This window comes from Halyomorpha halys, unplaced genomic scaffold (assembly GCF_000696795.3).
Source record: "Halyomorpha halys isolate HHAL.00 unplaced genomic scaffold, Hhal_1.1 Scaffold594.1, whole genome shotgun sequence".
NCBI classification, from domain to species: Eukaryota; Metazoa; Arthropoda; class Insecta; order Hemiptera; family Pentatomidae; genus Halyomorpha; species Halyomorpha halys.
The window spans coordinates 416,542-431,515 of record NW_027114174.1 but is presented as its reverse complement, the minus strand read 5'-3'; the positions used below and the strand labels follow the sequence as shown (position 1 = coordinate 431,515).

General features: G+C 31.7%; 1 protein-coding gene across 2 annotated transcripts in view; it reads right to left on the bottom strand.

Annotated features, from left to right (window-relative positions):
- Positions 1 to 2,112: 2,112 nt before the first annotated feature.
- Positions 2,113 to 14,974, bottom strand: part of LOC106684578 (dynein regulatory complex protein 8) — a 21,843-nt gene continuing 8,981 nt past the window's right edge. Inside the window, exon 5 of one of the 2 annotated variants that reach the window (XM_014426737.2) lies at positions 2,113 to 2,243. In XM_014426737.2, coding sequence (XP_014282223.1) covers positions 2,235 to 2,243 — 9 coding nt within the window. In that variant the 3' untranslated portion in view covers positions 2,113 to 2,234. Of the gene's footprint in view, positions 2,244 to 10,534; positions 10,738 to 14,974 lie in introns of those variants that run through there. The other variant, XM_014426735.2, reaches the window with a different exon arrangement.

Here is a 14,974-nt window from a genome sequence, read left to right as displayed (position 1 = left end):
AACTTCTTCATTATCATGGTCAGTGGGGAAACCTCCACATCCAGGTTCTCTTTTGTCACAGGTTCTTCAGTATGCTAATCTTATTCAAAGCCAACTTCCAATATTCTAATTTATCTTTTATCTAGAAAATAACATTTCTGGAAATTACTATTTGTATAATCCTGAATCCATTTTTGTCACAATTTTCACTTGCAAAAATCCCAAGAGTACTTTTCTTATTCCATTTTTTCGCACCTGCTTTGTGACATGTGCGAAACATTTACATCCAAAATTTCTGAAATAATCTATTTTGGGAAAAGGAAAAGTGGTCTACAACTGTATCGGTGTTTTTCCAACCACTCCAGTATGTCCAGTTCGGTTTAAGACAAATGCAACTGCATGAATCACTTTAACCTATAGTTTGATGAGAAAATCTTTTGAATAAATCATGGAATGAGCAGCTTCCATAAAGATACGGTCTTCTCGCTTTACATTACCATTCATTTCTGGTGAGTAATGAGCTGATATGTGGTATTCAATGCCATATTTTTGCAGGAGTGAGTTAACTAAATGATTATTGAATTCACCTCTAACATCAGAAATGAACTGTTTAATATCATGACCAACTGATTATACTTCGATAAAGAAGTTCTCCTATTTATTGTTTTCTTCATCTCCTGCTTATTAGACCGGTATATAGTAGTTGTTAGTTTTTTTTTTTTCGGCCAAGACTCCCATTGGAGTCCTATACTGCTGATAGTTGTTAATTAGGTAGATAGTAGTTGCTATCTCCTATTAATATCAACTACTATCTTACTACTTTATTGTTATGTATATTTACAAGTTTGTTTGTTATTTTTATGTTTCTTTGAATTAAGATTGATACATCGTTTTGTTTTTTTAGTTTTTATGATGGCCTGAAGACCGTCCCATTAGTTCCGTCTATAATCCCTAATTGAGTCTTCATTGGCTGGACTAGTGGTGAAAAAATGTTAAAGTTATTTAAAATGTATATTTTGTTTAGGGGAAGATAGCCCGGGTGGCGATCAATATAGGTATCAAAATAGTAACAAAAACTATTTTGATACCTTTATTGATCGCCACTCGGACTATCTTCCTCCAATCTATTACATATGGTCAACTATCTTCTTCCTATATTTTGTTTAAATTTTAATCTTCTCAGATTGATTTTTGAGAATTAAACTTAATACACTAAATGTAGAGGAATAGTAAATCACAAATACACCAATAAATATATATAAAACAAATACTAGTCGACGCAAGCTGCTCCACTCCGATAGGTCCGAGGAAGATTGCTGCCGAGATGTTTAGGTCGCAGCTCTTGTAGCTAAATACACCGCTGTAATGGTCCAAAGTTGGTGTAGTGGCCCATCGATAGTCAAAACATCCAAAAGTCGTATTAATGTATTAGGCGAGCCGACAAAATGAACGCAGACAGGGCTAGTTACACACGTTCATAGCCATTCATATTTAAGTCGAAACACAGAAAAGGTCTGGTTTCGAACTGTAATGACGGTTAAATCACTAAAAATGTCCAAACTATTAAATTATAAGGGCTGCTTAGACGCTGCCACGGCCACTAATTAGCCGGAACTGCTTTAAAAAACTAAGTTGGTCAGTCCGTTGCTAGGTGACGCCTCTTAGCAATTGTTCCTATTATTCATTATAACACATAAATATAATCACATATTTTTTCTTCTCAAACAACCAATTCAAATTAAAATAATAAAACTAAAACTAAATTAAACACTAATTAAACTCAAATACTATTTACAAGGTAATTATATATTATGGCGTTAACAGAGGGTATATTGCAAGGATAGCAAAACATATTGATCTAAAACAATGATTAGAATATTTATTTGTTTATGAATATGGTTTTTGACTACCTTGGTAATTTTGTTAACTAATTTTAACAGCCCATTTCCTGGGCTCGCTTCGGTGCTACATATCCGAATCAGAATTAGTATAAAGAGCTTAATTTATTTGTAATTCTTATTGTATTAATAATTAGCAGTAAAACGTTGGACTGTACTACTTGATGATTCAAGATAATCTCTGTATATTATCTTATTATAATTTCTCTGAGGTTTTTTCTTCACTTTGACATACCAAGGCATTATTTTCAAAGTACAGGTAATAGTTGCAATGGAGCAATAGTTCTCAAACTTTTCATTCTGTTATTCAGGTAAATCGCTCATTGGGATGAAGTTCTTCCTTGAAGATTTAATTATTTAGTCGACCTGTAAAATTTAATGAGTTATCAATGTACATTATAACACTTTTGCTAATCACAGAAATAAAATAAGGTCGAGCATAACAAATTAGAATTGTTCCATAGATAATGAATTATTAGATTTACTTCTAACTAATCATATCTATATTGATATAAATGAAATTTCAAACAGTTGATTTTTTTTTATAGTACATAACTAGGTACAAATCGTTTATTCCCTTATGGGATCTATAATTGTCTAAAGGTAATTTTTCATTTTATTCAAAACTCAACAAAATATGGGCAGGATATAGTTACTGAGGGTCGGATTAATCGTATTAGTCTAATAAAAATATCTTAAAATTTAGCTGCACCAAGAAGTAAGTATAAACTAGTTTGTCATAGATTCTTAAGTAAAAATGTTTGAAAAATACGGTGATAAAAAGTTTACCACTACCTGAGGAGTGTAGCCTTAATTTTAACTTCATTGGCAGTAACTCCTAAAGAATTGCAAATGACTGAAATATCATTATAAATTAGTGAATAGTACATTTATCTTATGTGTATTTAAATCCAATAGAGTTTGGAAAGTAATTATTCAGCTATTCTAGGTCAAAACAGCTAAGATTTGTATTCATTTATCATTCACTAATACACATTGTTTATAGATCCCATAAGGGAATAAACGTTGGACCGATTTGCGTGCAGTTTTTTTTCAAAATGTTCCATTTCGCCAAGGGAATTATATTTTATAGGGTTTCAAGTAGGAAAAAGTTTTATTTTTTATCTCCGGTTCTAATTTGTTAAATTAGACACGGTTTGTGTCCTTAGGTGCAGTTTATACAATCCTTTATATTAATTGTAGGGCAAACATTTTGGACTAAAAATTTTATTTTCCGATTTTTTCGAAAATTCGAAAATTTTTTGGTTTCCTGGGGTGCTAAAAACGAATATCAACATTGTTTCACTCCTAAAAAATCTTTGAACACACTTTCCTAGGTCAGTCAATATAATTTGGGGTACATCTGTAATTTGTTTATCTCACAAGAACCCAGGACCCAGGGTTCCTAAATATATCTACTATTTATGGATAAAGCCTTGAGTTCTGTGGTAAAAACAAAATTATCGATATACACTCAGTGTCAAAATGTTAGACACACTTTAAAAATTGTTATCCCTACCCAACCATCATTTTAAATTACCCCTAAAACAGTATTAAAATAATCTATCACTTACATGAAGTTAATCAGCAGCCTACTTGTATTGATCTCAAGCCAAAAATATATACTTTTGTTTTATTTTTCAAATTTTGAAAGTCAACTTTTGTTCCTCTAACAAATTTTTATATTCAGCTGAGTTTACTCTTAATGAAACAAATACCAAATTTCCTTTCTTTTTGTAAATAATTGATCGCCAAACCATAACTTTTCCTCCTCCCATTTGACGCCTTGTTAAAATTGTTTCTTCTTTTCTTAAGCCATGAAAAAAATATGAAATTCCATCTGGCCCGTCCAGATTGAATTTTTTTTCATCACTTAAGATGAATTTCTTCCACTTCTTTGTCCATGACATCACATTACGAGCAAAGGCCATCCGGGCTAATTTAAAGGGCTCAAAACTGGCTTTCTTTTCAATTTTTTCTATTGTTATTTACTTTTTTAATAATCTTTGGACATTTCTTAGTTTTGTTTGAACTCCAGCTTCCTCAGCAATTGCTCTTGCTGTTTTATATAAGTTAGATACGATTCAAAGAATATTCTGTTTCTTTCGTAATGTAAAACAAGCCTCTCAGTAGAAAGGTGGGTTCCATATTTCTCCCCGTGCCGAATAAACTTCATGACCAATGAAAACTCCGTTTGATTCGGCGGGCGATTTCCCAACAACTCATTCCTTCCTTGTAAAGTGAAGAAATCAAACGGTGTTCTTCAGAAAAATACTTATTTTTTCCCATAACTCACGTTCGTTTTAGGTCTATTTTGAAACAAATTCAACCCTGCACTGAAGTAGAAATGGTATTATAAACATTTCAACTCTAGAGGATTAAGAAAATAGTAAACAAGTGAATCTACCATTTTGGCGTATATAAAATGTATATATTTACTGATATTGGATTTAAATAATCCTCAAGGTTTGAGAAGATTGTCCCCGTTTCAATATTATAATTTATACTTAAAAAAATAATATCAATCAAAAATAAAGAAAACGTGAAAAGTTTTTTTAATTTCAATGTGCATGTCTAACATTTGACACTGAGTGTAGCTTTTAGAACATAATACAAGTTTCAACGTTTCTTATCGCATATATTAGCTTAATTTATGGATAATAATAAATTATACGTAAATGTTTAATTTTAAGTAAATACTACTAAAATATATTTATATCAAACTATCAATTGTGATCATTAAATCTATACACATCCTCAAATATAGCAATAGCGAATTATTGCCGGGTCAGCTAGTATGATACGATAGCTAGGATGCATACATGTGTTAATAGCTATCAAGAGGTTAAACTTAGTTTCAATATCTTGTTGGACTATTTCATTAACGTGATACACCGAAAATACCAAAATTCAATTTTCAAGTTATTTTCATATGTTTTGTTATAAGGTAAAATTATAATTGTCATTTATTTCCATCGAAAACTCGAAATAGAAAATTTTTATCATCACAATATTTTCACTTACTATTAAGTGAAGGTACTAAAGTGAACTACTATAATTCAAAAACTAAACAAAATTACGTTTAAAGGGAGGGAGGATACGTTTTATTGAATTTTTAGAATATGTTAAAATGTTGAAATAAAAATAGTAACGTAGTTACTATTCCGTAAAATATATGACGATTTTGATTTCATTAGCCTAATGGGGGTTTAAACCTACAAAGTTGGGAATGTAATAATGAGCTGTACATAAAAAGTAAAATGACCGCTATTTAATAAAAAAGTATATGTAGTTCTTCAGTATAATAGCAAATTAATATTAGAAATATAGCCTATTCAGATCCACCTTATCAACTATTTCAATCAATTGTTCATTGTTATACTCTGGTTCTACTATTCCAAGACGACTGTCAAACAACTCTTGCAATTTCGACCTCTACAAAATTATTACATTTTTCATATGGGAGAAAGTGGGTCATGGATCGAAATATATAATTATCGGATGGAGAGAGCTCTAGGCTGTGAGGTGGCTCTTACATATTTCTTTCCCCTTGGCGGATTGCTGCTGCGTAAGCTGCAATACCAGTCTCCTGGTTTTTTTTTTCACTTTTCCCGAGGAATGAATATGACGACTAACGGTGTCCTTTGACTACTTCCTCACTCCTTAAGTACATGAGTACTGTTACCTTGGTTTTATCCAACAGTCTACTCTAGAACCTCACCAATATTCATTGATGAGGTTCTTTAATACCAATATCATGGTTTAAGTGTGCCTTAAGTGCTTTTTCCGTTCCAAGGATACATACATAGTATGTTCCAAAAACCATTTTTAACTGTCAAGAACTGTACAGAGCACGCACAGGTTTAGGATTTTATTTTTGACGACCTCCTTGCTGGTCATTTTTAACATAAATAAGGGGGGAGAAGGAAGATAGCAGTGAGTTCTCTAAAAGATGCCACCTTATGACATCCATGGTAGAGAGTCAAGTTTTCGTTTTCTGGGACCACCACAGAAATAAGAGACAAGCTTCCCCCCCGGCAGGATTCGAACCAGCGCCCATGTAATCACGAGTCAGTTAATGGCACTTCAACCCACTCGGTTACAAACGGCCCGGGAATGCTCTGAGCAGAATATTCAAAACGGATATCAAATCACTGTTGAATTTTCCAAACCAATCCCGCTCAGTGCAATGAGCTTGTAAAATTAGATCGAAAAGGACCTTGCTTGGCAAAAATCAAATTAATGCTAGAAATTGTTTTAGCGATGTTTTCTGTCTCTAATAAGAAGGAACTAAGTTTTCCCCGATTTCTCTGGTAAGCTTAAAACGGTGCACTCAAATATACCCATATTTTCTTTGGACTTTTTTTTTTAATTTAAAATAAAACAAAAACTAAACACTTTATTTTTTAAAAATGGTATTTTATGATATTTAGATTACCATAACATTTGCGATTCTTTTCCATTTTTGCGAACTAGGCTCAACTGCTACAGTGGCGGCAAAAAGTATTTGCACACCCAGTTTTTATAAAACTATCGGTCTTAAGAGAAATAATAATCCACTGAACTTCAAATTAGTAAAAAAAGTATATTTAAAACTAAAATAATTCTATATGTGTACAATAATTAACTTTTAAATTAATGGAGAAAAATAAAAGAAATAATGAAATCCTCTGGCAAAAATTATTTGCACACTGATTACACGATATTTTTTTTATTTTGAGAATAAATAAAAATTTAATATTTCATGAAAAGTCCATTGGCATCAATAATTGTCTGTAGACTTCTAGGCATGGAGTGGACCTAATGGTTGGGTGGACAATAAGTTTTTAACGAAGTGAAGACTGATTGTTTCCCATTATGGGACCAGTACTTGTTTCAAATGGTGTCTTCCAGTGATGTGATGCTTTCTCAAATTCTGATGCAAGATGTGCCATAAATTTTCTATAATATTTATGTCAGATGATTGAGGAGGGGTGTACAGCTGTCTTCGCACATTAAATATCAACCATTCCTTGGTCTTGGTGGCAGTGTGTTTTGGATCGTTGTCCTGCTGGGACACATATCGATCCTGGATATTCATTTTGCACAAATAGAATTGTTTTAGTTTTAAATATACTTTTTACTAATGTGAAGTTCGGTGGATTATTATGTCCCTTATGACCGATAGTTTTATAAAAATTGGGTGTGCAAAAACATTTTGCCGCTATAGTATATATATTTTTTCCAATATTATTTCAACATTACGGGTATTTCTTAAGGCACCGTCATCTTCGAATGCACTGGATGCAATGGATGTATTGCACTGGTCAAATGTTTATAAACAAGCTTACTTAATCCTTCACGAGAATATTAGTTATTAGTAATTAATGTATAGGTTTTAATTACCAATTTACAATTCAAATGATTTGAAATTGAATTTCCCATAACATTCGAGTTACCAATTTCTATTGTGTGTGGATTACATTGGTTTAGAAAGGATTATAATAAGCCAGCACCAAGTTCTCGTTTATAACGTTTATAACCACATTGTATTAGATAATTTTTAATTTTATTCAAGACGTAATAATATATAGCCAGTATACAATTGCTAAGGGTCAGATTTATCTAAGTAGTCCTGTAAAAATATTTTAAAATTTAGATGTACCTAAAAGTAAGTATAAATAAATTTCTGTCAACGGATTCTTATAAAATAATGTTTGAAAAATACAACGGCAAAAAGTTAACCACTTCCTGAAGGTTTGCCTTGCCCTAATATCACAGATTTTTCTAAATGGCCGTCGTTAAAAAGTACATATTTACAATTCAATTTTTTTTTTACACATTTCATTAATACGGGGTTCTTCGCATCATCTGAGGCTGGTACAATAAGGTGTAAGGCGCTTACACAATTATTCGGTACCTTATTATCCATATGGGTCATTCTCAAGCACTGTTGGGCGAAAATTAGCTATAGTTGAAACTAATAGCTAATATTGCTATAGTTACGATATTTATTTATCAAGGGTTCATTCATGAATAAGGGTCGTTTTTATGGCAATTTTAGCTATAGTTACATCCATAGCAAATTTTTGCCCATCACGGTTCTCAAGTCTCTACTGCCACTATCATAATCTGGAAAAAAAGAAAGAAAAAGAAAACGAAACATTCCACCGAAACATTTGCCTAGAACTCTATATGAGTGTTATATCGGAATCCAAGACTGCAAAACTTGATTTGAATTATAAGTTTTACTACTTTTACATTTTTTGTGACCTTTGAAAATATGAAACCCTATCATTTTGTGCTTCCCAAGCTACACTCAAGTGGAGTTTGCATCATTAACTAGTAGGACTCGGTACCTTATGCGATGGAGCCCCAAAATACGTACTTACTTTTTACCATTTTTTTTCATTGGCACAACTAGATCGCGGAGGTCCAAGGCCTCGCGTGATGTACTTAAGAAATACATCGCGCGTTTCCTGATGTAGCTTTCATAGGGTCCGTCAACTCCCACGCGTATTTTTGTGAGTGTCACCCATTGGCTAACAGGCCACACAAATGTCCGGAAGAAAGGGGGAGAAATTGTAAGTATTACATAATTTTATGCTTGAAAAAATCCCGGGTAGGGCCGGGCTCGAACTCGCAATCTATGGGTTGGCAGACAGCCGCGTTACCACGCTGCTACCGTCATCCCTATCAACGTTTTGGTTATCCGTAATTATATATGTATAATAATCCGTATATTGAGTAATCGCGTGTTTCTTCACAAATCTTCATCACCTTAATTTTGAAGTAAGTATGGGTATTTGTTTTTTTCAAATTTCTGTTCAACAAAAAATTAACTCAGATTTTTGTTTAATTTTGCTCTTGAATAATCATTTTTGTTTCTAGACAACAGCGCGTGAGAGAAATAAGGTATATAGAACTAGTTAAAACAGATTTTATATCGCAAACAATTTCAAATTTACTTATTCTTCTCACATAAAAAGTTGGAACGAAAATTGAAAGATGTAAATTAACATTTATTTTATATTTAGAAAATATTGAAATTTAAAAAGAAGACCTATCTCTCAATTTTTTTTTCTTGTTCCAAGAATAAATATAGCTTCAGTGAAGCTGATACGATAAAGCCTGATTACACGTCGACAGTTTACAGTAACTACAGCAGCCACTGAAATATTGCTATAGCAGTTACCGATATGGCAGCATTCACTGCCGTGGCAGTTTTATAGCACTAGATCTAACGTGATAGTTGACAGTTAATGTTACAGCAGTGAAGCTGCTATTACTTTAAGGCCCCTTTAAATAGTTAATCTTTGGAGCCATGCAAACGTTTTATACGAAAAAATAAATAAATGACCACAGATAGAAATAAAAAATGTGAACCTTTTGGAACTATTTACAATTATTTGTCTACATTTTATATTAAATCATGCATTCACTGTGATGTATTTATTACTGTACTTATTTATTTATTTATACTGGAAATAAATTATAGTACCTAAAAATGCGCTGTTTATATTATACTGTTATCATTTTAATGATGTCTAGTAAATAAAAAAAAAAAAAAGTCCTGGTGAATAGGAGTGAAGTTTCAGTGAAAAACTTTGAAAAGATGCATTTTGGATTTTAACATTAACAGCTCTATAAAAAAGACCCTATTTACTTTTTCAATACATCTCATATTTTTCAACACAATGTCGCTTGAAAAAAAGTTATATTTTTTAAAATTTGTTCCACCAAGATCAAATGTTCTGATGAATATAGGCGGTTGAGAACTCGAGTTAAAAATTACTTGTTTTCCACAGGAACACCTCGAAAACGCACAAACTTACCCACTAAATCTTATTATATTCAAAATAAAATCCCTGTTTATATTATTTATTAGGCTATATCTGGTGAAAGCAATATCTAAGGTCCGGGTGAATAGCAAATATCAATATGTTACATAATGAGATGTAGATAGTTGACCGTAGATTAATGCTTGAAGAAGTTTATCGGGGGGTGCGGTCAGCAAAGAACAACATAAATAAACAAAACAATATTTATTTATTTATGTTGTTCTTTGCTGACCGCACCCCCCGATAAACTTCTTCAAGCATCAATATGTTACATATATCTTATGTTGTAAATAAAATGGAATTCAAATTTCTATAAAGAAAGTACTATTTTCCTTTTTTTGTATATATAATGGTTTTTGCTGTAATTTCACTTAAAAAAGTGGCATGGTTTTAAAAGTTTGTTCAAACAAACGTTTCTCCTATAAAAAGGGGCTTATAATGTATTATATATGTGCGGGTCTCTGACGGATAGAGGATAAGAGATGGTTGGTGGAAATGCCTTGTAAGTTCCTCCCTGCTAATTTGGAAGGACTCCCAGGAAGCAGTAATTCTGTTTTAGATAATAGGTTTCTGATTAGGAATAGACTGCTATCCGCGTTGAGGGATAGAAATGTTTTTTGTGATTGGATAACGGTAGCTATAAAATTAGTATAGGTAGGTAATGCCAAAGTGAATAATTTTTTTTTTATCCAGGATTAATTTCTACTCTAAATAAAGTGGAATGTGAAAATTGTGTGATGCACGCACTGCACCTGGTGTCTCTAAGCATAGTTAATACCTATTTATTTCCTATCTTATATTAATTAAAAAGCATTATGAATTATATATATTACAATAATTGCTGTAATTATTTATTGGTTGAAAGTCATCAATTTAACTGGATAATTTGAAATTGAATTTCCCATAACATTCGAGTTACCAATTTCTATTGTGTGTGGATTACATTGGTTTAGAAAGGATTATAATAAGCCAGCACCAAGTTCTCGCTTCTTTTCTTCAGGAGGTGGAATCAGGGAGTATATATTTGGTTTAACATCCACCTGGTGGAACAATAACTAACTTATAACATGCATATTATAATTGCAATACCTATAGTATAGCATAGTATGTGTAACATAAGTAGGGCTATTCGGACCATCAATTATAACTCTTTTTAACTGAGCTTTGACTTCTACACGTTAGGAAACGTTAATGGAGGAATGTTATTATATAAAATCGCACAGTGCTTTGAAATTTAACTCCAGTTCATCTGTTATTTTAATTTTCTACCCTATTGTTCTTCAGATAACTTCATAAATTTCGCGGGAAATCCAAAATATGGGTCCAACTAGCTTTAACTAATGGTATATTCATTTATGTGTATATTTATATATCAAATTTGTTATATGTGCCCATAATTGTAAAAATAAAAAAAAATGAATTTATCAGTTATTTTACACATTATTTTAAACTAAATTAATTCAATGTAATTTTTATGATATTGTCAAAAATGGACTATCATATTGTGGTTGTAATTTCAACATTACATGGAATTATTTTAGTATTAATCAATATTAATTAAAGTAACAAATATAAAGATTTTATATGAACACAACTTTAATACACAAAAAGCCGACAAATCGTCGTTTAGCAGAGTTTTTTTAGATACATTTAAAATTTCTGTAGGACGGTTAACTCGTGCTCTGAGCGCTGAAACACCTGGAACTGATCTTCATGAAAAACAGGTGGAATTAAGACATAAGTTGTACGAGAACATAGTTAGCTAAGTGTCCGCTGGGACTCTCCGCTGGGAATGTGCTGACATTACACTAGAGATCGTCACGCTCCTGGTCCAAACTATTTGAGTCCTGATTTACATGTTCATAAAATGTATAGCCTATATGTAGAGAATATTGAGGGAAATAATCAATCGTTTGTGAAGTGGATCTATAGGAAAGTATTTAATACTGAATTTTAAATTTCCATGCTCCTCGAAAAGAGATATGCCAAAAATGCGATTAACTACAGGGAAAAATCGAAGCCTGCAGTAATGTGGAAGAGAAATTACATCTTAGACAAAGTCATGATTTACATTTGCAAAATGCCCAGCGAGCTAGAAACTGTCATGCAGAAGACCAGAAAAAAGCACCTCCGTATCCAAAACGTTCTGTTTCGTTAGCCTATTATAAGCCAAGTATGTACTATACAACTTGGCTTTCCATAATTTCCATGATGAAAATGTCAAGATGCATGGGATGAAACTACAGCTTCAAGAAGTGCACATGAAGTATCATAATGCATATGAAGGATATAACTTCTCAAAAAGACGTAATAGCTTGCAGTGATGCTTGTTCAGGCCAAAAGTAGCATTGACATGGATGAAAATTGCTCAGTTATCAAATAATATTGAAACGATAGACCACAAATTTTAGGTATCTAGTCATCCTGTCTACCGAATGATCGTGATTTTGGATAGATAGAAATGAAAATAAGACGATTGCTTATACAAGCCTGAACATTATTATAAATTGATCGAAAAGTGTAGAAGTAATTCATTTTCGGTAAAACGAATGTTGCTGCCGGATTTTATTTCAACGATCAAATTCCAAGTTTTGGATCTTTCTCCTAAAAGAGAAAGACCGAAAATATACGGAAATATTAATTACTCCTATATTATACACCACCGCTAGATCAGTGACGGAAGCTAACATAAAGATATTCTATTTACTGCGATATATTCCTCCAGTTTTTCAGGAACATTTTAAGAATGTTAAAAACTCGTAATGATAAGAGCCTAAAATGATAAAAATGGATTACTTTTTAAATATAATTAATAAATATTTATGAATTATGTCGTTAAAATTATTGTTCCTAATAAAACTCCTATTTTTTTATTGCTTTACTTGACATCTAGTTAATTTTGAAAAAGGTCTAAGTCAATTCAAACTTTAAAAGCAAGATTTTCGTAATTCATACAAAATTTCTTATTCATAATAGATTTCCATTAATCAAGACTAATGAAATTCTAAATCAGAATGTTTCATAATATAAAAATATTTTTTAATTTATTCATATACAATTCATTAAATATTTCGAAACAAGATATGTATGAAAGACAACTATCTTTGTCAACTGCACATGATATGCATGGGCGTACCCAGCGGGGGGCAGGAGAGAGCAGTTGCCCCTCCCCTAGAACTGACAAAAAATTATTAATTTAATAAAAAGTAACTTTTCAAGCAAATATTAATTCTAATAGCTAATAAAACACAGCCAAATTATATATAATTTTCTTAAAATTTTGGTTTCATTCACCTTTAATGTAACGACCAGATTGATTATGGCTTGCCATCCCCTAGTTTTTATCCTGGGTACGCCCTTGATGAAATGTATAATAATAATCTATATATGTATGTATAGTTGACCGTAAAAATTGATATATAGGGAGATGGTCAGGGTTGCGGTCAAAGGAGAAATAAAAATAGTTTACAACTATTTATTTTCCAACGTTTCGCCCCACTTTGCAGGGCTTCATCAGGGCTGTCCAAATAAATAAGTTGAACAGCTATGTCCTGTTCAACTTATTTATTTGGACAGCCCTGATGAAGCCCTGCAAAGTGGGGCGAAACGTTGGAAAATAAATAGTTGTAAACTATTTTTATTTCTCCTTTGACCGCAACCCTGACCATCTCCCTATATATAATAATAATCATTCATGCTCAATACGTAAATGATTAAAAACAGTATTAAATAAGTAAAAGCTAACTGGTGATAACGATCCAGTTAGTAAATTCAATGACGAATAGAGCTTAGAGCACGAAAATTTTATAATTTTAGAACATTTTATAAAATTACAATAGAAAAATGTAAAAAAAAAAAATAAATAAAAATTAAGGAATGAAAAATCTATTGGACTCAGTAGAATCGATTGGACTTGGAGGACCTTAAAACACATCATTTCATATGAGTCATAAAAGAAAAAGTATGCAGAAACTCGTATCTCCAGTTTCAAAACGTGATTTTTTCATTTCGTCTGCAGAACTTCCGGCACATCATGCCAGATTAACTTTTTCATCTTCGTTTTACTCCTAGTTTCTTGTCAGTCAAAAACTAAAAGGTATTTTATAACTCCAACAATGAATTTTTTGCATCGTTTTGGAACAGCCTACATTTTTATTTTCTCGCACTCATGATTGGCAGAGTTATTAATTTTGAATCCTGCATGGATATAGGTTTCTTTGAAGTTATCAAAAAGTAGAACGAAATAACTTCTTTTTTCCCCCAGGCTTTTGGACCTCTGAAGTAAGTACACCATATCGAACCCTCCTGCCTAGTGTCCGCGCTTTTCTCGTCATACCGAGAATAAATATTTCTCATTCTTTTTTGTAAACAATTTAGGATATATCACTATTTTTTGCAAATTATTTTTCTAAGATGTACACATTGTTAGCAAATAAATTACTTTAGTAATCTTTAGTCTAATTTAAGTTGAGAGATCTTTAGTTTTTAATATATTTAATTTAAGTAGGAAATATCTATGGTGGATACCATGTATATTGTTCACCTACTCCTGATCCAAATCTCTCACTTTATGGCCGCAACCTTGGTCTTTATTCAATTTCAAATATTGACAAAATAATTTACGACAATAAAAACAGACTAATCTCCTATTTAAGAAAAAAAAATTCAAGATAAGGATCATCAACCATCTAAATTTAATAGCTAGCCGTTAATTCCTTATTTTTCGATATCTAAACCACACAGCTAACAAAATGCCACAAGAAATTTTGATACTAAATCAAGTGATATCTATATACAGTGGGACAATTCTTCCGTTTAGGTGGAAATAGTCAACATCAAAATAATTAATAATAACCGTCCTCATGAAAATAACAACTTATTATTCACTAACTATAACAGAGATATATGGCTAATCCATAAATATTCGGTGTCTATATTTCCATACTTTACTTTGAAAGGAATAAGATCATGGAGTTATTTTTTTTTTTGTTTTTAAATTCATTTAAAATCAAATAATGGAAGACTATCCAGCAAGTAAGTACTTGTAATGTTTTTTAATTCTTATCCGCACATTTGGTAAGGAATCTCCACATTTCCACGGAACACAGTCTATTTTATATAGAAATTAGTTATTAATAACACATTAGTTTTATGGGCGTCCGGTTTTTTCATTTGCGATCCCTTCAATCAGTTAAGTCAATAATAAGAGGTTTGACTACCGATAGACAAAACATAGTTTTAGTTCTACAAACTATAGAAATTCTGCCATATATATAT